We start from the raw sequence: 23,927 nt of genomic DNA, 5'->3' as shown, positions 1-23,927 counted from the left end.
TGTATTTGCATATATATATATATATGTAGAGGTATCAGAACCGTGTTAGCCGAGCTTCAATAATCAAAAAATAAATAGATGATACCGTTCTGTGGCTAACGAAATGCTTTTATTTGTGCGAGCTTTCGAGATACACTGATCTCTTCTTCCGGCGATGTTACAATGAATGAAGCAAGGATAACTTGAAAACAGTGTCTCTTGGAATGTTATCTGTGCTTGTCCTTCCCCCGATGTGGATGTGTTTTATGGCTAGAGGTGTCAAAGGGTAACTGAAAGCAAGTGAAGAAAGAGTATATATATATATATATATATATATATATATATATATATATATATATATATATATATATATATATATATACACCCCTTTAATATGTGCATCAATCCAATTCACACAATGATAAGTAATTAGCTACATCGCTGATCGATCGACGAAGATTCGGCTCGGGGGTTCATTAAATGGCTGTCAGTGCAGCAGAAGAGCACCAAAGATGCAAAGTTTTGTGGGGAAGATCATGTGACCAGACAGTCACTAGATACAATTAGTGCACTACTAGAGAGAGGGCAGGGCTCAAAAAGTGGTGTGCCAGAGCCTGTTTCAGAAGAGGAAGGGGCTGTGACTTTGTCAATAGTTGCTATAGAAACAGAAAATGCTTGTTACATTATAATACATTAAAAATGTAATTTAGAGCTGTTTAAAAAATGCTAAGTGTTTTCTCATAGTACAGAACTGATTTATTAAAAAAAAAAACATGCATGTAGGATATTGCTTGGTCTGCAGCTTTAAACATAGAAAAAATAAACCAAGGAACAAGTTTAAAAAATAAAAAATAAAAAGATGCAATTAAACAACAACTTTGAAAAAAACATTTTGTAGCTAGTTCTACTATGGGCTTAAGCAGCAAAAGATTTGACATCTTATGGTTTTTTTTAAGTAAATCAGCTTTGTCGTATTAGATCATACACTGTTTTTTTTAATTTTTATTAATAAACTCTAAAACTAATAAAAAATGGCATTAAAAGCATCCTTTGATTTCTATAATAGGATCTAGCCCACCTCACAAGTAGTGTAAGATCTTTGTAACACTTTTCTGTTTGTGAGAATGTGTTGCAAACTATAACAATAGATGTTACCGTAGTAATATAAGGTTACATTGTAGCTGCTGAGTTACACTGACTGAAGGAGAGATTGAAACTGAAACTGAAAGGCGGCCATTATGTTAGGCACACAATCTGGATTTGTACAGATTTATAAAAAGGAGCAAGAAACGATTATTAGTTTAGGTAAAAATTTAGAATGATACATTTTCACGTGCTTTATCTATACAAATAAGAAGAAAAAGGGGGAAAGTAGTATTGCTGATTTACTATAAAATGTAGCTTTATTTCAGTTTTGAAAGTCAATGCACCTTGAAGAGATACTGTATCTGCACGCTAAATATTGAAACCAATTCATTTCTAAGAAACAGTGCCTATTTGTTAAGGCTTTACATTTACTTAAGATAATGATATTTACTGGTTCTTTTTTTAAGCATGCTTCGTTTCCTGCTAACAGAACTAAACGGCATAACCGAAGCCGTCTGACAACAGTATACAGTAGGTATAGAAATCCAGACCCTGTGCCTGAGAGCAGAGAATTAAAGGTACATTTCCATATAGCAACATCAAGGCACAAAAGAGAATGAAAGGTGACATGAACTGAAATGGCAATAACACTATCTGCAATATTCGTATACAGTACATGCTGTTTTGGGTAATTCCTAGTTAGAAGTTCATAACGAATTGAGAATAACCCAATATTGCAGGGATCAGAGCTCAATAATGAAGCAGTTTCTTACAAAATGATTATGGTAGTCAGCTGTAATTGTTGTGTTTTTGCTTGCGTCAAGACAAAAGGAGGTCACATGACAGTCTACCGGCAGTAAAACCTGGGGGAAATGAGGTAGACCTAATTGCACCAGATTAAAATAATGAATAGATTCAACAAATAAAGTCCCACATGATAACAATGGGATTTTTGCACAAATATGGTTCTGTGACTTTGTTCCAGTTTTACCCAGGTTGTGCAACTGGAAGACTTTGAAAAATAGCCCCCAAAGTGCCCTTGTCTGGAATACAAAGCAGCAGATCCCCTTGAAAGCAAATAAAGAAAACACTGCCAGATTTCTCCAAGAAAAAAACCACTTTGGGCATTTCCATGCTTTAATAAATCCTGTTTCTTTACAGTGCAAGGCCGCAGTCCAGAGCCTGTGATAAATAACGCCATCATGAGCGTTCGCATTTTTTAGTATTTGCACAGATAAGTTAAAAAATATATTTGAATTAAAGGAAATCGTTTTTTATCGATTCACACACATTTATCAATCTACTCCATTTTGTTTTCCGGGTGCTTATATTTTGTCACACTCCCACGTCTCACAATTGCTGTGTGTCCTACAGGTCTGACATTGCTTGTTGTGTGTTTTACAGAAATTGCGTCAAACGGTGAAGGTAGGGAAATGTAGCGAAGTAATATTGCACTGTGATTGGCTCACGTCAATCTTGTACAAATAAGCATAGTATCGTTACTTATTTAAAAGCATGAACAACGTTAGATTTATCCAAATATGAGCAAGTACTATAGTAAAATGTATATATATATATATTATAAGGGAAAAGGGGGGAACTTGATACCGCATGCACTCAATCATGGTACCCACAAAAAGCTGGCTAATGACAATCCTCTGCTGTATGGTGCAACTCAGCAGTCATAGTGGTTACCTCATGTTCCCCCTTGAGGGTATTCTCTCCAGATTTCTATAGGAGTTATATTACCTGGGGTTTTTCCACACACACTTAATTCTTGCTATTTGTGATGAGCTACCATAACTTTGGGTCCAACTGGATATAGCCTTTCTGATTTGTCAGGATTCGTGCACTTTTTTGTATTGGTCTTTTATATTATGTGAAATCTAATAAATTTGTGATACTTTTGGTACACCCGTGTACTCAGTTGGGATACTTTTTGCTTGTGATAGAGATGTGTATATATATATATATATATATATATATATATATATATATATATATATATATATATATATACACACATCTCTATCTATATATATATATATATATATATATATATATTCACATATATATATACATACACAATAAAAATAACGTACTGCATTACACCTCCCACTTTGCCTGAGGCGTAAGCAGGACTGCCCCATTAGCAGTCAGTTTTTTTGCATTAGGAGAGGAGTTTAACAAGTCCCTGACTCATTTGCTACTTGCTAACTGAAGTCAGCTGCTGACCCTGCGCGTTTCCCACAATTTAGGACAGACTTTGTTTTGACAAGACATGGAAGATGAAAAGAATCTGATGAGGAGTTTTAACACATGTCAAGATAAGGTTTATTTTTAGAAAGGAGCTGTCAGTAGAAATCACATATTTGCCACGGACAGAAGTCTACAGTAACATTTTGTTTTTTCCCAAGTAGAAAATGTAGGCGATGACTGCAGAGTAAAAAAAATACTAGTGGTACTGTGCACACTGTACGTGCAGAAGAGAATAACTTTAACAAATTCACGTCTGGCTGGGATGCTTAGAAAGAATGAACAAAAAGTAGTCAGGTGCCAGCAAACTTGTGGCTCAGTGAGTAAAGACAATGACTGACACTGAGAGTTTGAAGCAGGGTTCAATTCCTGGTGTCGGCTCCTTGTAACCTTGGGCAAGTCACTTTATCTCCCTGTGCCTCAGACACCAAAAACATAGATTGTAAGCTCCACGGGGTGGGGACCTGTTCCTGAAAAATGTCTCTGTTAAGCGCTGAGTACAACTAGCAGCGCTATACAAGAAATGCTATTATTATTATTTAATAACCCATTTGATGTGCCACTGATTATATTTGATTTAGTTCATTTTAAAAAGTAATCAACATCATAAGAAAATAAATATACCTGATACTCTTTCTAAACCAATCCTCCTTGACTCACTTTGAACGGCGTAGGTTGAATTGCATTTACTACTACCCCAGGTGCAATTTCACGCACAGGAGGAGTGGCCAATTAATACTAGCCTATATTTCCCCCAACAAAATTTCAAAATGTACTCACTCATTTTAGTTTTAAAGAGTGTAACTGTCAGAGAGACTCTTGCTGCTATTTCCTCTCCCAGAATCCTCTGCTTTTGTCTTCCTAATTTGCTCTCCTTATGCTGCGACATCATCAGACCAGAATTAAAGTTTCATCTGATTCTTCTACCATAATGTTCTAACCCAGGCAGCAGGGAATTTCAGGGTGACTTTCTCCCAATTAGAGAGGTACAAAGAAAACGTCATCTGTATAGCTCTACTTTCCTGCAATTTTGACATTTTATGGAAAACAAAAACAGTAATGAGGATTGCACCTTAAAAAAAAAAAAAAGTTTTCGGTTTCAAAGCATACATATATACTATAAAAAAACCTTTAAAAAGGAGAAATCTTAGTATTTTGTCACCTTGAGAATGTACAGTATAAGCCACTGCTAAGGCTGGGGCCATGGTGCCTTCGCCCGTCGGAGGCGTGTGCGGCCGTGACGTCACCCACTTGAAGTGGGTGCATTTTTCGGCCATGGTACGCGCGCCATCCGTGGGTGTGTCTAGGGGCGTGCCAGTGACGTCACAGAGCTGGTTCGACCCTCATTGGGCGAACCCCTCACGTGACTGTCCTGTCGCGCCAAGAATTCAGTTTGAACTGATTTCTTGCGCAATGTGCGCCCCCTCCCGCCCGCACGCTGCATGGACGCGATCACTGCCTTACTCTGTTCGCTCAGCATCCGCACGGTCTGCGGCACCATGGCCCCAGCCTATGGTGGGGCAGAGTAGCATTCATTGTAAAATCACGTTGAGCATTGTGCTGGAAGAATTTGAGGGGGATTTGTATCCACAAGAAGGTACAAAAATAACCAACACAGACGTTTCAATGAAAATTCTTGCTCACTTCCCCCCAGCTGAAAACCGAGCAGGTGCTGCCAAAATGAAAGGCACATTCAGTTATCTCCACTGACCTCACCCTCCAGGAATGCCAATAAGTCACAAGGAGCAGCAACTGAACAAGCAGGATCCAAAATAATTCACTCCCAAAAACTATAGCATCAGAGCTTCACTAGAACTTGTAGCCAACATACAGAATGAAAGCAGATTACTCCCCGTTCTTACCCAGCGTTCATAGCCAGGGTTCCCTCTCACCTAAAAGAGTCTCGCGCTAAACGTAAGTGTTCTCTGTGGAAAAACAGATTGTAATGCAATTTAAATGTATTGTTGACTAAAGACTTTACCTACATTTAACTCTTAGGGGCCTATTAAAGCATTGCAAGGGGCTTTTTTTGGGGTGCAAATTTGGTGCAGAAAAACACACATTTTCTCGATCAGCTCCATCTGCGGCAAAACTAGTTTATTTCTTTTTTTCTTTGCACGCATAAAAGGACTGCGCTTTGCGTGCAGATGCAAATAGTTTGTACTAAAAGAGAATGTTTCTGTGCGTCAAAAAAACAAGCGAGAAAGTGCGTCGAAATCACCGCCAAGTTCAACTTGGCATAAACCCTAAAACGTTTGTTAATAGTGTCAGCGCAGAATTATGTAACTGTGTACAAAAGTGTTTTTGATGTTTTTGATATTTTTATACCAACATTTATTATTTCCACAGAATGGCTATTATAAATATTATTGCTCCAATAATTTGAGATTTACTAACACTAGCTAGAAATAATAAATCCATAACTCGATTTCAATTTAAGTTGCATCAATCAGGTATTTAAAATGACATAATACGCGAAAACTTATTTCAATGACAACAAATGATGTGTCATATGTATTAAGTTTTCATAGATAAAGGTTTGCATTATTTGTCGCACTGACATTTTGACAAACAAGCACAATATAATCTTATTATATAGGCCCCTTTGTTCCAGACGATTTGCGGCACACTTTGCTGTGGAACTTCCTGCTTCCGAGTCATGTGACCACTAATTTAGTGATCACATGACCGTGGTCTGCCCGTGACATCAGGAATGGAAGAGGTCCTGAGAATGGAGATACTAGCAAACCATTAATCACGTTGGGGCAGCATCAGAAGGCCACTTAATGACGTTGGCCTAACATCCTCGTTCACCCAAAGGGTTCTTATAGGGATTTACAAATATGAACACTTAATACGGTGTCACAGTAATTCATTACTTATTGGGTATTTCATTTCAGTTTCTAACCTTTTTTGGAAGAACTTTAATGAATGTAATTATTCTTAAACTGATGGAGTGCCTGGGACGTCGGACAGATAAAAAGGAGTTATTGAAGTAAAAATACATTAGAGAAATACATGTGATGTTGCCAACATACCGGAGGGAAATTTACTAAAGTCTTCCGGCTGCAAAACTGGTTCAAAAACCAGGGCAAAAGAATTGCCAAAGGAAACTAAAACAGGTTGTAAACTTAGTAGGCACACCTATCAATAAAACTCCAGCATAGACTGGCGAGTGCACGCTTCATAAGGAACAAATGGAGATAAACTTCACCCAAACCCACGGCCTTGATTAGGCTGATATAGATATCTATATCTATATATATCCCCAAATAAAACCAATGTGCATTAATGGCAGTGAACACCAGCGGTCATATGACCCCGATTGCAAATGGTGACAAACAGAAGTCAGGTAAATGGTGACCCAACAGGTTAGGTTTTAAGGATATCCCCGCTTCAGCACAGGTGGCTCAATCAGTGGCTCAGTCACCTGTGCTGACCTGCTGGGGGGATTTTGAGGACTGCAGTTGAGAACCCTAGACAATTAGCATTTTTATAAGCAGTGGCGGATTTCAACTTTTGCCGCCCATAAGCTCATGGTGGCAGCGGGGGCCCCTCCTGCTGCAGCATCGCTGTGCCATGACGTCACTGCAGCATGTGACACCGCGTTGTCATGACAAAGCGTCATCAAGTGCCGTTGCGGCGTCATTTCACGTGGGGTCATCATGACAACACGATGCTGGAGGAGAGGGCCGCTCTGGAGAAGGCAACACTTCCTCTGGACACACACACACATTGCCCCCCCCCCCCAAAAAAAATGCCGTTCTAGGCTATTGCCTAGTTAGCCTTGTGGGAAATCCACCTACGCCAATAGGACCAGTGATGTGCCAGGTACGTCACTAGGTCATTATAAAGGATAATGGTCTCACAACTAGAAAGTACAAGCTTTTCATTTAATTGGAAATAAAACAACTCATTGTTGCTACCAGAATCCACCCTCCGTTTGTGCTTGCTTGTCTTTATTTGTATGTCATTCTGTTTATGTAACACACAACTCTGTACCCCCATTGTACCGTGCTACGGAATATGTGAGGGCTTTACAAATAAATGATAGTGATAGTAACAATAATAATAATAATAATAATAATAATGTTGATAGCCAAACACTTGCTAATAAACACACACACACACACACACACACACACACACACACACACACACACACACACACGTTCCTTGTGTCTCCACTCCCCTCCTTCTCGATTGTAAGCTCTTTTGGGCAGGAACTTCCTTCCTACTATCTCAATTTGTCTTAAAATGTATGTACTCTTTTGTCATACAATGTTATTGTCCTCCCTCCCACACTGCACTGCGGAATATGTTAGCGCCATACAAATGATAATAGTCTAAAATTACCTTGTGTAAAAGCATCACAAGTCAACATACAACAAGATCACAGATAGTTAACCCATTCCAACTATCACTGCCATTTTGTTCACTTTGGTCCAATATGGGTTTACACCTGTGAAAATGACATTGGCAGAGGTGTCTGCCCACTCTTGTTTGTACACTGACTCATGGTTCCTCACTGATATTACACAACCAAACACTCTCTCTCTCGTGTTATTACTATCAGCAGCAGGGCTTGCCACTCTGGAATTCGTTGACTAAATCTGAGTGCTGCCCAGTCTCTACAGTACACACAATTTTTGGAGTTATTTATTAAAGTTCCCCTCACCTTCAAAACTGGGGCGCATAAGTTGCAGCAGATTTATTAAGGAAAAACATTCTCATTGAAACTGAATTAATGTTCTGGTTTGATAAATCCAGTGCATTGTTTTTCCATCGGTTTTGCCCTTGTTTTGTAGACGGGAGAGTTGGATAAATGACTAATTTTGTTTGTATAAAACTACAAGTATTTGTGTATTAAAGGAGCAATCCAAGCTGTATCCTACATGTGTTTTTTTTTTTTTTTTTAATAAATTTGTTCTGTAGTATTAGATAATATTCACATTATTATTTTTTTAAATTAAACTCTTAATGCCATTTTGTAATGAGTTTACCACTACACGTGAAGAAAAGACCTGTGAAGTATCAAGGCTCGGTACACACTGTTACAGGATATCACAACCTGTGTCAAATCTGCCCTTCATGAATTTTATTTTTACTCTATTAAAGCTGCAGTTCAAGCAATATCCTACATGTGTTTTTTTAATAAATCAGTTCTGTGCTATGAGAAACTACTTGTAGCATTTTTTTTAAACAATTCTGAATGACATTTTGAATGTATTATAATGTAACAAGCATTTTTTGTTTCTATAGCAATGATTTACAAAGTCACATCCCCTTCCTCTTCTGAAACAAGCTGTGACACAACTCTTTTTGAGCCCTGCCCCCTCTCTAGCAGTGCACTAATTGTATCTAGTGTCTGCCTGGTCACATGATCTCCCCTCAGAACATTGCCTGTTTGGTCCTCTTCTGTTGCACTGACAGTCATTTAGTGAATCTCAAAGCCGAACCGTCGTCGATCGATCACAGGAGAACAACTCGATTGGCAACTTGCCTAATTACTTATGTGTGGATTGTATTGATGGGGGAGGGGGAAATAAAATGTATAAAATGTAAAAAATGGCAGCTTGGACTGCTGCTTTAACTCGAGTGTCTCAGATTCATTAGATGTGGGAGTCAGACCCAAAACCTGTTTTGGCTGCCTGCCCCGGTTTATTGCCACTCTTGTGCCTGGCAAAGAAAGGTTGTTATGTCACTGGAACAGCCCCTCCCTCCCCCAACGTAATGGGAAAACCCTTTATCATGGGAGTTCCCCCCCATTTTGCTCCCTTTCACATATCCCTTTTGAATATCACTAAGGGGGATATTACTCTGACAAACCCCACTGACATCGCAAATGCATTCAATGATTACTTTGTGGGGTGTGCCACTAACTTATTAGCAAAACGCAGCACAAACCCCAAACATGAATCTCATCCTGGGAGTATCCCTACAGTCCCATCCCCTCCCAACACTGCCCACAATTTTCAATTTGGCCCAGTATCTGAAGAGGAGATTATACAAGCGCTCCTCAAACTAAAACTAAGCAGCCAATGTGGACTCGACTTACTACAATCTAGGTTCCTACGACTTGGTGCCCCAGCCATTGCCAAACCAATTGCGTCCATAGTCAACTCTATCCTGTCTGCAGGCCATATCCCTAAGACCTGGAAAACTGCCAGAGTTGTCCCAATCTTCAAAAGTGGGGACAAAAACACTGTCTCAAACTACAGGCCAATCTCACTTCTCCCAATTCTATCCAAAGTCATGGAAAAATGTGTCCACTCCCAATTAAGCGATTTCTATACCAAGACAAATTTCCCTAGCCAATTCCAATCTGGTTTTCGTCCCAAACACTCCACCGTAACTACCCTGCTAAAAGTTTGCAATGAAATCCAGTGTGGAATGGAACGGGGACAACTCACTGGTGCAGTATTCCTAGATTTTGCAAAGGCTTTTGAAACAGTCGATCATGCTATCCTGCTTAACAAACTCCAGAGCTCTGGAGTAGGGAAACATGCTTTAAACTGGTTTCAGTCCTACCTATCAGGAAGATCCCAACATGTGGCCATCTCAGGCTCTAACTCCAACCCCCTGGATATCTGTTCTGGGGCCCCTACTCTTCTCAGTGTTCATTAATGATCTTCCCACAGCTTGTAAGGAAGCCTCAATACACATGTATGCAGATGACACAATCCTATATGCACACAGTCATAGCCTCTCTGACCTTCAACACATACTTCAGTCTGACTTTTTGAGACTCGAAAACTGGATTTCCCAAAACAAACTGTTTTTAAACACTGACAAAACTGTAACAATGGTATTTGGGACCAAGACTAAATTTGTGAAGCTTCCAGTGACTGAGCTCCTGATTAGAACCAAGGCTAACACCACCCTAACACCTGTCACTAGTTTTAAATACCTGGGCTTATGGTTTGACTCCCACTTAACATTTGGGATACACATTGATACTCTGACAACCAAGACCTATGCCAAACTAGGGGTACTTTACAGGAACAAATCCTCCCTAAGTCTCCTGGTCAGAAAGCGTATCGCACAGCAGATGCTAATGCCAATTATTGACTATGGAGACATAGTATATGGCTCGGCTCCTCAAACCCACCTTAGCAAACTTGACACCCTCTACAATTCAATTTGTCGTTTTGTTCTCCAATGCAACTACAACACACATCACTGCGAAATGCTCAAAGAACTAGATTGGTCAACACTAGAGTCGAGGCGCAAAGTTCACCTTTCCTGTCTTGCCTTTAAATTCTTCATGGGCAAGCTACCCAGCTACCTGAACAAGCTCCTCACCCCTACCACATGCAGTACCTATCACCTGAGATCAGACTCCAAAAGACTGTTCATGGTCCCAAGGCTCAACAAAGTATCCGGACGTTCCTCCTCCTTCCGTGCACCCCAAAACTGGAACAACCTACCAGAGACCCTCACATCCACCACCAGTTTAAGTTCTTTCAAATCTAAGGCTGTCTCACATTTTAACCTGGTCTGTAACTGTTTCATGCGCTCATAATATATATTTTCTTTAACTGTGCACGCAATGTCTTGTATATAATGTATACCCTGTTCATTTATGTAACTGTACTTGTAACATGTACTATTTGTTTTACTCTGTGCCTAGGACATACTTGAAAACGAGAGGTAACTCTCAATGTATTACTTCCTGGTAAAATATTTTATAAATAAATAAATACCCCCTCTATGATCAGATGAAGTGGGGGTCACCGTATACCAATATGTATAATTAGGCCAAAGAACACCCAAGTTGCTGCTTTTGCTACAGATCTGTTCTTGCCACATCACTGCATGGCCCCCACAAGCCATCACTGTTAGTAGAAGTGTACATTCTTTGCAGGCCATGATATAGTTACTGGATCGAAATGCCCCGACAGTGCTTCATAGATTTAGGGATACACAAGCTTCAGAGACCCCGTAATACTGGTCTGCGGATATTCTTTAGTCAGAGACCATACTAAAGAACAGCAGGTACAGTAGGCTGTATGATTTACAATATTGTAAAGTAAAGCTGTGGAACTAATAATGGTAAAGCTGCTACAGAATCTCATAAGCCAAGAAAAAACATTTTGCATTGTTAAAGTACATTTAGTGGACTAAACAAAGATCTGTTGTTTCACGCTGTTTATTCAAAGGCAACCACCATGCTACATGTAATCCTTCAAGCAGCAAAACAGTTAACTTAATAAATAAATATATATATATTATCAAAGGTTTGAAGCCGGGGGTCTCTGTTACTGTACTGTGCTACTTTTAGTTCTGGGAACTCCCTGCTTCCCGAGATACTTACCTCCGTAGGGGGTACCGGTATATCTGCGGAGTTTAAAGGCCCAGGTCACGTGGGCCAATAGGAAGCTGCACCGGATGACACCACTTCTTCCTATTGGCCAAGGGCCGTCTTAACGTATGGGCACGCTGGGCAGTTGCCCGGATGCCCCACAGCATAGGGGGCCCCACGCGCCCGGCCCATGCAGGCCCACCAATGCTCTCCCCCCGTCCAGCACCCTGGCTCGCTCTCCCCCTGCCCGGCACCCCGGCTCCGCTCACTCCCCCCGCCCGGAAGTGGAACCCCGGCACCGCTCACTCTCCCCCACTCGGAAGTGGAACCCCGGCTCCGCTCACTCTCCCCCGCTCGGAAGTGGAACCCCGGCTCCGCTCACTCTCCCCCGCTCGGAAGTGGAACCCCGGCTCCGCTCACTCTCCCCCGCTCGGAAGTGGAACCCCGGCTCCGCTCACTCTCCCCCGCTCGGAAGTGGAACCCCGGCTCCGCTCACTCTCCCCTGCTCGGAAGTGGAACCCCGGCTCCGCTCACTCTCCCCCGCTCGGAAGTGGAACCCCGGCTCTGCTCACTCTCCCCCGCTCGGAAGTGGAACCCCGGCTCCGCTCACTCTCCCCCGCTCGGAAGTGGAACCCCGGCTCCGCTCACTCTCCCCCGCTCGGAAGTGGAACCCCGGCTCCGCTCACTCTCCCCCGCTCGGAAGTGGAACCCCGGCTCCGCTCACTCTCCCCCGCTCGGAAGTGGAACCCCGGCTCCGCTCACTCTCCCCCGCTCGGAAGTGGAACCCTGGCTCCGCTCGCTCTCCGCCGCCCGGCACCGGCTCACGTCACAACCGCTCGTAGCCTAGCAGTGCAGCACTTCCGGTGCCTGCTGCTGCTAGTGAGCGCGTGGGAGGCTGGGAGCGACAGTGTAGGCAGGGCCCCGTGCACTGCTTTGCCCGGGGCCCCTAATATTGTAAAGATGGCCCTGTATTGGCCCACGTGATTCGGGACATTTAAACTGCCATTAGATTAGGCACACAGTTTCTCGGCCAAAATAAACACCGTTACGCTCCAGAGACCCCCTGCTTCAAAGCTCTAATAAAAAAATAAAAATATATATATATATATATATATATTTTTTAATTAACCCGTATTGCTGCTTTAATTCAAATACATAAAACCTTCCATCTGCTTCGAATGTCAATTGCAATTTTTTAAAATCAAGTCTTGTTGTAAAAAAGAAAAAAAAAACAAAGTTTCCCCAAGGATTGTGGTGTTCACTAGAAAAAAAAAAAAAGCTTTCAGGTGCTACCAGCAGTAATCCCCTGATCCCCCATAATGTGATAAACATACACTAGAATAAAGACCAGAGGCCACTGTAAGATAAACTAAAAATAAAGCGTATTGTAAAATGTTGCATTATAATCAAAATGAAACCGACATGGTTTCTATTATGTAACATTTTGGCAGTGCTTGCTATTTTTTGTCTATTAAACAATGAGCAGGCTTCATTTATTCATGTAGGATACCTTTATATTCATATCCTGTTAATTAGTTTTAAACTAAGCACCCTGTCATACATCGTCCTTCTTATATGCTTTACAACTAAATATATATTGATACAATACTGTTTTGTGGGTTAGGTGGGTAAATGCAGGGATTGTATACTTCAGCTTAGCTATTACGTCACGGGGTCTGGCACTCAGGAGACCCCCTCACATCGCAGTTACGTACAAAAATCCTGCTCATTTCACAAGGGCATCGGAGCGCAGGACGTGAATTGGATCTGTACTGACGGGGATTGGAAGGGTGCGACTCCTCCCCTTTTGTTCTGTCATCAGTGTCAGAAGCAATCACGTGACCGCTTCTCAAAGGGTTAAAGGCCTGATACGGTCAATTCTTACCGTATCCTTTTTAACATGGAGCCCTATAAGCATATGCCTTCCGTATTACACAGCTTATCGGCACAGCCTGGGTTAAACAAGCGCATAACCAGTAATCCTAGTCACAAACAGTTTTTTAATTAGACGAATGTTGTCAAATTAGTCTCATTGAAAGTTGGTAAAAAAAAATTAAAAAAAGATACAAACGCCCCTATTCCTATTAAAATATGGGACAGGATTTTTGTTGATGCTGTCAAAATCTTTAGATCTGCATCTCCCTCACAATCGCTCTTTTTCTTTCTGTATAGAGTCGCCTGGGCTTGGTCTGGAATCTAATCTATGTTGCTCTTGTAACAAGGAAATTGGTGCTTTAGTTCATCACATTTTCTATTGTCCCAATATAGTAACATTTTGGCAGCTAATTTGGAATAACATTTTATCTTGTACAGGCTTACAAAACATAAATACATTATTTATAGCTCAACCACTAACACTTTGGCTTCCCCAAGACGTAGTCACTACTACATCATGGCACCTGGCGCTTCAGCGGTCCCGTGACGCAGTGACTACGTCATACCCAAGGACAGCTTTTTTTTTCTTTAAGCCTAGTCCACGCCCTGCGGTCCTATGAAGCGCAAGACGCGAGCTGCAGTGAAGGGAAATGGGAGAGGACTCCACCTCTTTCGTTTCCCCGAGTGAAGGGCCACCGCGGTCACGTGACCACTTTCAAGAACGGTCATGTGGCCGCTTCACTTCCCCCGGAACTAAAGGGTTAACACACGATATTCCGGACACTTAAAAACAATAAATAAATAAATATATTTTTAAAAAAGTGTCAGTCTAATTTTGCTTTAAGAAAGACAATTCTATTGTCTCGCCCGCTGGTTGGGGGAGATGAGTGCTTAAAGGATACAGTTATTAAATACTAGCTCCAAATGCATCATCCAGATTTCAAGAAATTTGGTCTGTTATTGGTAATGGTTTAAAAAAAAAAAAAAAAAAAAAAAACACTTTCCAGTGTAAATGTGTCACTGTTTCTATTATTTACTCTATTTGATAGATACATTGTACACCTTTAGAGTTGCTTTTCATTTTTCATTATATGCAGTATTGTTTTAAGCAGATTGCAAATAAAATAAAAACAATGTAGTTAACAGTTTAAGAGTATAATTTCTCTGGGTTTTTTTTTAAACATGCTTATAGATATTTTTCCTTCATTTCTGTAAACCTAAAAAAAAAAAAATCTTACAACAGTTTGAAAAAACCCCGAAACATAATACAATAAAAAAAAGGGTTTTTCTTTCAACGGTTTGGAAAATGCTGTAGAAAAACATTTACAGTAACTGTTCAGAAGAGCTTACGTTTTGATTTTTGGCAGACAAAAGGCCAGATGCACAGATGGGTGCTAAGCTTTAGCACGCCTCAGCTTACATTCATATGAATGGGGATAAAAGCATGTTAAATCTTAGCACCCTCTTGTAGATCTGGGCCAAAGTGACTTACAAAATTAGAAGAGATTGAACCAGGTTCACCCACATCAAAAGTGTTGCTCTATCAACCCTTGCTTCACAGATCTAAAAGCCTTATTGATCCTAGAGAAACAGGTTGTAATACCAACAAACTTGTCTCTCTCTGATTTCTCCATTTCCCTCTTTCCTCTCTCTGACCATAAACTCATCTAATGTTCTCTCTCTCACTTCTCCCCTTCACCTCTATCTACCCCTCGTTTCTGCAGAAACCTGCGCTCTATTAACTTACCAGCTTTTGATTCCACTTTGCGCCCCTCCCTCTTCTAGCTCTGCTCCAGACTGACAACCTGGTCAGGAACTACAACTCTGCCCTATCCTCCCCTCTTGGTCTACATGCCCCACTTTCTCTCTGCCATTCTCGCCCTTCTAACCCAGACCCTGGCTAAATTTCCACACACATACCCACGGTGCATTCCTGCACTCGTTCCTCTGAACGCCTCTGGAGGAAATCTCACACTCTGGCAGACTTCCTTCACTATAAATTTATGCTATCGTGTTTCAACTCTGCCCTCTCTCAGGGTAAACAAACCTACTTTTCTTCACTAATCAACATGCACAAGTCTAACCCACGCAGACACTTCTCTGACTCCCTACTTAGGCCTGTTTTCTTCCTCCATCTCACCTCAGGACTTTGCTGACTATTTCATGGAATAGGTGGAATCCATAGGGCAGGACATCCCATCTGAATCCTCCTCCCATCCTACACCTTTTTCCAACTTTCCTCCTGCCTTCCTCAACTCTTTTTCCGCTGTCACAGAGGAGGATGTATCGTTGCTGATCTTCTCTTCTCCCTCTACCACCTGCCCTCTTGACCCCATTCCCTCCCATTTGCTAAAACCTCTTGCTCCTACTACAATCCCTACACACATTTTTACTCCTCCACCTCCTCTGGTATATTTGCCTCCTCCTTTAAACATGCAACAGTCATACCATTACTGAAAAACAGCAAGCTTGACCCTACCTGTCTTTCTATCTATCGTCCTGTCTCCCTCCTGCCTTTTGCCTCTAAACTCCATGAATGTCTTGTATTCTCTCACTTGCTCCATTTTCTCACCACCTATTCTCTCCACGACCCTCTACAATCTGGCTTCCGCACTGCTCACTCCACTGAAAACAGCCCTCACTAAAATAACTAATGATCTCCATGCTGCCAAAGACAAAGGTCATTACACTCTGCTCATATTACTCGACCTCCCTGCAGCATTTGATACTGTGGACCACCCTTTTCTCCTTCACATTCTCCATACCCTTGGTATTCGTAAACAAAGCTCTATCCTGGATCTCCTCTTACCTCTCCCATCTTACTTTGTGTCTCTTTTGCTAAAACCTCCTCCTCCTCTATTGATCTCTCTGTGGGGGTACCCCAGGGCTCTATCCTGGGACCCTTTCTCTTTTCTCTTTACACACTCTCTGTAGGTGACCTAATCACATCTCTTGGGTTCAAATATCACCTCTATGCTGAATTTACTTTTCAACCCATGACCATACACCTGCTGTACAAACCATAGTTTCTAAATGTTTCTCTGCAATATCATCCTGTATGGCCCTCCGCTGACATAAACGTAACATGTCAAAAATGGAGCACCTCATATTTCCTCCCAAATCTGGTCCTATTTCCTCCTTCCACATTACTTTTGGAAGTACTATCATACACCCAGTAGCACAAGCATGCTGCCTAGGGGGTCACACTCGACTCCTCTCTCACATTCTCCTCTTACATTAAAAAGGTAGTCGTTTTTTCCTCCACAATATTACAAAGATACGCCCTTTCCTCTGTTACTGTAATCTCCTGCTGTCTGGCCTTTAAATTACAGCAAATAAAAATACCACTTGTGAGCACATTCACAGGGCTGTAACCCTGCCATCCCCCATTATCTCTTAGCATACAGTTCTCACACTGCAGCCAGGGATTCTGGGCAATGACATGCAAATGATCACTCAGTGTCACCTTAAAGTTAGAAAGTCCTTTGCAGATTATTGTACTTTTACTCATTTTTGTGTTTTGTTTTAAGTTATTCCTTTTTTTATTAAATAATATGAACGAGAGGGGAAGCTGAACCCAGCTATTCTCAACTCTACTAATCACTCACTTTTCCTGAGCCCTGCAAGGCAGAGACTCAGCAGGTTTAAAAGGCTCACTGTGTACAACACCATGTACACTGACATGAAATAGGGGTTTATTTTTATTTTTTAACCTTTTAAGAACTGTGGAAAATGTATTGTCACTGAATGGTGCCCCTTGATGATATATCAGGACATTGCAGAACTCCATATATGTGAAAATAATACTACTGTAGTGGTCAGAGGAGGATGCTACTAAATGATACTCCTTACCACTACTTTTCCTTATTTCCAAAAGCACAGTTTCACGATTTAGTTATTTGAAAATATGAATGTTGACCTTTTACTTTTAGTGCAAGGACTTTGAAAATTAGATACGTGTGTGTGTGTGTGTGTGTGTGTGTGTGTGTGTGTGTGTGTATGAGAAGAACAATATCAGCGCAAATAAATATACACTTAATTAATGTGTGCACTCACTTGTATAAGCCTAAGTATATAAACACAAATGCAATACTGTGTCAGTGCAAACGTGAAAACAGTGATATAATTAAGCATATAAACTTACAATTTAGATACTATAAATCATATGTAACAAAAACTTAGTGTATAGACCATAAATAGTCCCAGTGAGTGAAAAATAAATCTACATATATGACAAGTACCAGCAGGATTTTCACAGGGACAATGGATAATCACAGGAGTCAAAGCAGCTTCTAAAAGGGATCAACCAGGTCCAGAAAAATTATTTATAAAAAAAAAAAAAGAAAAACCGCATACCCCGTAGATACTTTAATGAAGCGAAAATTATATACCGCTTACTAATGAATACAAACACACTCATATATAGAGCTAGCAACAGTCACTTAAATCCTGTATACCAATCACTGGATTAGGAGATGGCTTGTATCAATTTGAGTAGGACTCATTTTGATTTTGTCCAAGGAACAAACAGTGTCCACTGGGGCCTCTCTCCTGAGAGGCCAGCTAGATCTTAACACAGACAGGGGTCGCTGTCTGTAAGCAGCTGGGGCAGGACTACAATGTATCAAGTGAATAAGCCACGCTTGTTTAGCGTTTACTCACAGAATCTATGCAATATGCTTCCCTAATTTAACTACTTTATGTCCCAAATAAAGATTTCAACACCACTTGTTAGCTTGTAGCGAAATGTTTGATTTCACAAGGTGTAAATGTGTTGCAGTTTGAGCAGTATCTGTGGTATTAGCAAGAGAAAAAACAAAACAAAATGGAAGGCAGGCACATACGTATGTCCTGATATCCCTATATTTATGCAGCCTGGAAAATCCCTTGGTATTCTTTTCACCTGATAGTGAAACTATTACATATTTCATCAAATGTTTGAGAAACAACCAACGTTGCCTTGCTCAGGAAGCATCATATGACGCTGCCCTGGAATCATTCGACACACGTGTAAGAAGCCCGTAACAATGTCTGAAGATACTGTATGTCTAAACTTGCATTTTCCTTATTTAAACAAAATACTTTAGGAAAAAGCCCAACACAGATATTATTTAAATATGATGCTTCTATAGAAACTTGCAGTGCAGCTTAAGGGCATGGCCCCCAAGTTAACCCTTTTGTTTCTGTGACTGCGACCACATGATTGCTTGGGGTATTGAACGCATGGTTGTGACCGGTCCCCAGTGACGTGGACGAAAGTGAAGGGGTCGCCACTAACATTCCGATCGCACAAACCCCTCCAAACGAGCGAAAATACCATGCGGCTCCCTGAATATCGTACGGGCACTAACTGTGCTGGCCTTTGGGATGTTCAGCCTAAAAGCAACCTAAGGCAGGGCTTCTCAACTCCAGTCCTCAAGACCTCCTAACCAGTCAGGATTTTAGGATAACCCAGCTCCGGCACAGGTAGCTCAATCAGTGGCTCAGTCGAAGACTGCACTCTGACTGAACCACCTGTGCGGAAGCTGGGACCGATTGAGCCACCTGTACTGAAACAGGGATATCCTGAAGACATGACCTGTTGGATGGTCGTGAGGATTGGAGTTGAGAACCTCTGCCCTAAGGGTTAAACCAAATATTCAGCCGTATGGTCCAGAATTGCATTTGTTTCGGGCAGTGGTGTTATTTAGTGATGCTCCACTGACATCTATTAACCCATTGAGTGCTGGAGGACCAGAGACAGAGTGCCCGGTCCCTCCAGGACATCGCCATAAGGTGACCGTTCCACGGAGCAAACATATGATCGCGACATCACTGATGAGGAGCGTGGAAGGTGGAGGAGTCTCCTCTTTTCCACTTATGGCCAGATTGTGTTCAACGCACCACAAGAGCACAGAAAGCAACGTCCCCTAGACAATGAGCAAAAAAGGGCACCATGTAGCCACTATGTGATGAAGCTCAGGAGTGCCAGACCTCATGATGTGGTAGCTACGTCATGGGGCATCTAAAGGGTTAAGCAGTGCCCACCGTCTTTTTATACGTCCTTCGACCAATGAGAATCTCCGACAAACTAAAATCCATTGCAGATACAGGGTATGGAAACAGATATAGTCAATGGAAACCGCACATCTTCCAATACTTTGCATGTGTAAATAGGTAACCAATAGCTCTTTGTAAGATGATTGTCTATTATGGAGCTGCACTACATTTAGCAATGTACGATGATACAATGGGACTTTTCTGCTTTTGATAAACATGGTGCAGATTTTCTTTTGCCCCAGTTTTTCGCTTAGAGAGTGTTGTACATAGACCACAATGTACAAAGTTGTTCTGCATCTATTTTGATTGTGTACCTCACTTGTGTCAATGAGTGAAGAAGGTAGCGCAAATATGTAGCAACACGAGTTAGGAGAAATATAATACTGGGGTTTACCAACAACTTTTGAGATATATATATATATATATATATATATATATATATATATCTATATCTATATAATATATATATATATATTATATATCGGAAATATTGCTGTGTTTGTCCAGTTGCAATAGTCCAGAATGAGATCTTCAGTATTAGGTGTTATCTTTTTTATTTGGACTAACAATTTATGTCATTGGACAAGCTTTGAGAGTTCTCCTCTCTTCCTGACCCGAGGAAGAGAGGAGAACTCGCGAAAGCTTGTCCTATGACATAAATTACTTGTCGTCCAAATAAAAAAAGGTATCACCTAATACTGAAGTACTCATTTATTCTGATATCTATCTATCTATCTATCTATCTATCTATCTATCATGGCTATGCATCTTAACCCTGGCTGTGCTCAAAGCTGTGACCATGTAGCATGCTTAAGCCTATAGGGAACCATGTTAATGGTTTTGAAGCAAAACGTGGCACTGTGTGCTCATTTGCATGTCATTTCCCAGAATCCCTTGCTGCAGTGGAAGTGCTGAGTGATACTGGTGAAAGGCGGGGTTGCAGACCTGTCTAAGACATGCAAATGAGCATACAGTAATATGTCCATTTGCTATATATATATATCATCCATAATCATTCCATAAATGATTTAAAAATCAAAATCCTCAATGGAATGTTTAAACGCATCCAAGAACGGAAAGCATTTGAACTCAGAATTATAAAACTGACACCAAAACAAGAGGCTATAATCCGGAGGTTTGTAAATAAAAGTTGGCATATAGGCCCATATTTATTAATAAGAGGAGCTACTTCATAAAACTCCTTCCAACATGGTTTGGTAAATACAGTATGACTATTTACAGCCCATTGAATTCAGTGTATGAAGGTGTCTCCCAACCCAGAAGATAGTAACACTGCTTAATAAATTGCCACTTTTAGTTGATTAGGGCCAGTCATAGTCTTCCATCAGGGAAGGTGTATTAAGGAATAGTCAGAGAAGTCAACCTCACTACCCCCCCAAAAAAACTATGGGATTTGGGATGAAAAATGTAATTTTAATTAAAAGTTATGTTTTTCTTTCAGACACTCCATTGAAGTCTATGGGACTGGCTCTAAATCAGTGAGAGATAGAAAATCAGTGAGTTCACTTGGTCTGAATAGCACTCCTTAGTAAATATCTCCCATAGTCCCCTGTGAGTATCCCCACCTCCCCTCTCTGCTAGTGTTTACTTACTGAGGGTAGCAACTGTGCCTGACTCAAAGAGCAAGCAGTCCTCCCTATTGCAGGACTTCAGCAGCACACTGTAACAGGCCGGGTCCTGCTTCACATCCACCTTAAGCCCTTTTCTCAGAGCCATGGCTGTGTCCAGAGAGGGCAGGATTCAGCAGTGCATTAATATAGCAAGCACATGTTCCCCAAGAGATGCAAGCCAGTGAGGACAAGGAGGGTGATGGGTCTCAGCATCCAAAGTGACACAGCCCCCCTAGGACATTCATTCTGCCAGATCAGACCTTCACATCAAGACTAACTCACTCGCTCTCTCTTCTGGTGATCCGGATTATGTGTATGAACCTGACCCTCTTCCAATCCAGGATCCAGTGTGAATAACTGGTACCCGGATATTATGAAATGCTGTCTGGCACAAGATTGTTAGTGTCTCCCTTAATTCGGATTATTTTTCCACTGCGTGCAAACGACAACACCCAACACTTCCTTGATCTGGGTCCAATTCTAACCCAGATTTTAAACGTTAACTCTTAGTCCATATTATTTTCTTGCACTGTAAGCAACAACACTGCTAAAACTGCTACAACTGGGTCCAATCCACATCTAGATTGAAGAGACCCCTGTTGGATCCGGATTCTGCAGTCTCCCTTGTCCTGTGGCAGTGACTCCAAGATAGCAAAGGCACCTCCCTCCCGATCCTTGACTTTCACTCTGTGTAAATACTGACAGCAGTGCTTAAGTTTGGCTCCAAACCCACACCGTTCAAATCACCCCCTGATCCGGATCTTTTACTTGGATGTGGACAGCATCGGATAATCCGGTTCAAAACCGCAAACCAGTTTGTTAACAGCACCCAGTCCTTATGCACTGTCCAAACCTCCGCAGGTGACACTGGCAGCTCCTTTTTTTCTTCTATAGGAAAGTCTCTCCTCCTTTAGTGCTCCTTCCCAAAACAGTTTCACTTTGCAAAAAAGGATATTTCTTCTTGTTATCACCAACACTTACATCTCAATGGAAATTCCTGCAGCTCAAGTAAATGTGCTCAGCAAACTCCTGTACACAGGAGATCTGCTTCCTCTCTCTCAGCTGGATTCCCTTCCTTTATATATAAATTCCATGTCTGTGAGCCTGTTTCAGTGTCTCTCCCCCTCTGTTTTGTAAATTGTCTCCTTATCAGGGAAAGACTTGCAGTACAGTCCTTGTTGCCTGAAGGGAGTTTACTTTGTTCCTACTTGCTGCCCTGGCTCCTCCTTGCTGGCTCTGGCAGGTGAAGCTGCTGTGCCTCCCTCTAGTGAATAAATATGAGAATTGAAGAATTATACCAGTAACTAAAAAAAAAAAATACACATTTATTCTGTAACACTGAAATAATAGACCTTCATGTGCAGATGTAGCAAGGGTCATTGCACTCACTCATATCGTAGGATAGAGTTAAAACACAGAATATATCAGATCGTCCATAGGATTTAATGTCAGTGATAAGGCAGAATATAGCAGAATAACGCCCCAACCTGAAGCTTCATCTGTACCCAGTGGTCCAAGTGGAATAATAAAAAAAACTAGTGGTACAGTGCAGGATTTAAATACATTTAAAATGTATTACACATTGGCACAAAGCATGATCGGCTGTATTTTTAGATTTATTTAATAAATGAAAAAAGAAAATCCCCATGTCTGCTAGTAAGAGCTGATAAGATGTTCATTATCGGTTTCCCTTGGGCTAGTCGCCCTTCAGTTTGGGGTTCGATTACATTTTTAAAAAGGTAGGATAAATCTGATATTTTTATATTATTAATATTGATTGTGTGTCAACATAGATAAAATCAAATATTAGAAACATCGTATTTGTGTATTGTAAGCCGCATAAGTTAAAAGGCCATCATAGGATTCAAGAACAAAAGTGTTCCTATGCCAGTCAGAACTGGGTCTGCACAATGATGCACTTCTTTAACCGAGACTGTGCTGAAAAGCTGCAGGCATAAGCTCGTTTGGGGTGCGTGTTAAAATGGATAAAACATAAAGAGTGACACACTATACTCATTTGCATGTCATTACCCAGAATCCCTGGCTGCAGTGGAAGCACCGTTTGCCAAGTGATAATGGGGAAAGACAGGGCTGCAGACCTGTCTGAGACATGCAAATGCCCAACAAGTGGTATTTTTATTTACTGTACACTGGAGTGTTTTTGTCACTTTTTTTTAAACCCAACATAAGTTTTTTTAATGTCTGGTTATACCAATGTAGCCCTCTTACCCCCACCCTAAGTGAGATTGGGGTGTGTAGGTGTATCTGACTACTTCTCAGTGTGGTGCTATACCTGTTGGCTCACAGGAGGGCTGAGCTTCCGCCATGGGGAACCTGGGGCATTTATACTAAGGGTACTTACTTCCAACGATGCAGCGCCTCCACCTGCGATGGCTCCCACCTCGGGGGAGTGGTTCCTCGCAGGACAATACCAATAATCGATACTCACACAGATATATATTAACTAGGGACTTTACTCAACATGCAAGAAACAGATCACAGCAATATCAACATCATAACCTGTGTCCCTCTCTAGAGGAGACACTTACTGCGTCGCGCAGGACGCTTCCCAACACTAGGTGATCCCACCCAGTGTCCCGAGAATCCCCACCCAATGTCCCGCACTCTAATAGAGAACGTGGGTGACTGCGCAGTCACTAATTAATGTGTTAGGCCTGTTGGTGCACATATATATTGAATACCTTCCGAGCACTCCGATGCTCGGGCCTGCAACACTCTTCTAAAAGGGTCAGACG

At 41.4% G+C, this 23,927-nt stretch overlaps 1 protein-coding gene across 2 annotated transcripts in view; it reads right to left on the bottom strand.

Moving 5' to 3' along the window:
• SYNJ2 (synaptojanin 2) overlaps window positions 1–22,385 on the bottom strand; it is a 162,245-nt gene extending 139,860 nt beyond the window's left edge. Inside the window, exons 1-2 of one of the 2 annotated variants that reach the window (XM_075596993.1) lie at window positions 21,154–21,231; window positions 4,102–4,343 (exon numbers count right to left, since the gene is read on the bottom strand). In XM_075596993.1, coding sequence (XP_075453108.1) covers window positions 4,102–4,213 — 112 coding nt within the window. In that variant the 5' untranslated portion in view covers window positions 4,214–4,343; window positions 21,154–21,231. Of the gene's footprint in view, window positions 1–4,101; window positions 4,344–21,153 lie in introns of both variants that reach the window. The other variant, XM_075596992.1, reaches the window with a different exon arrangement.
• Window positions 22,386–23,927: the final 1,542 nt, after the last annotated feature.

Source organism: Ascaphus truei, chromosome 4, assembly GCF_040206685.1.
Source record: "Ascaphus truei isolate aAscTru1 chromosome 4, aAscTru1.hap1, whole genome shotgun sequence".
NCBI lineage: Eukaryota > Metazoa > Chordata > Amphibia > Anura > Ascaphidae > Ascaphus > Ascaphus truei.
Note: the sequence above shows the minus strand (reverse complement) of the source record. Positions and strands in the feature narration are given on the sequence as shown.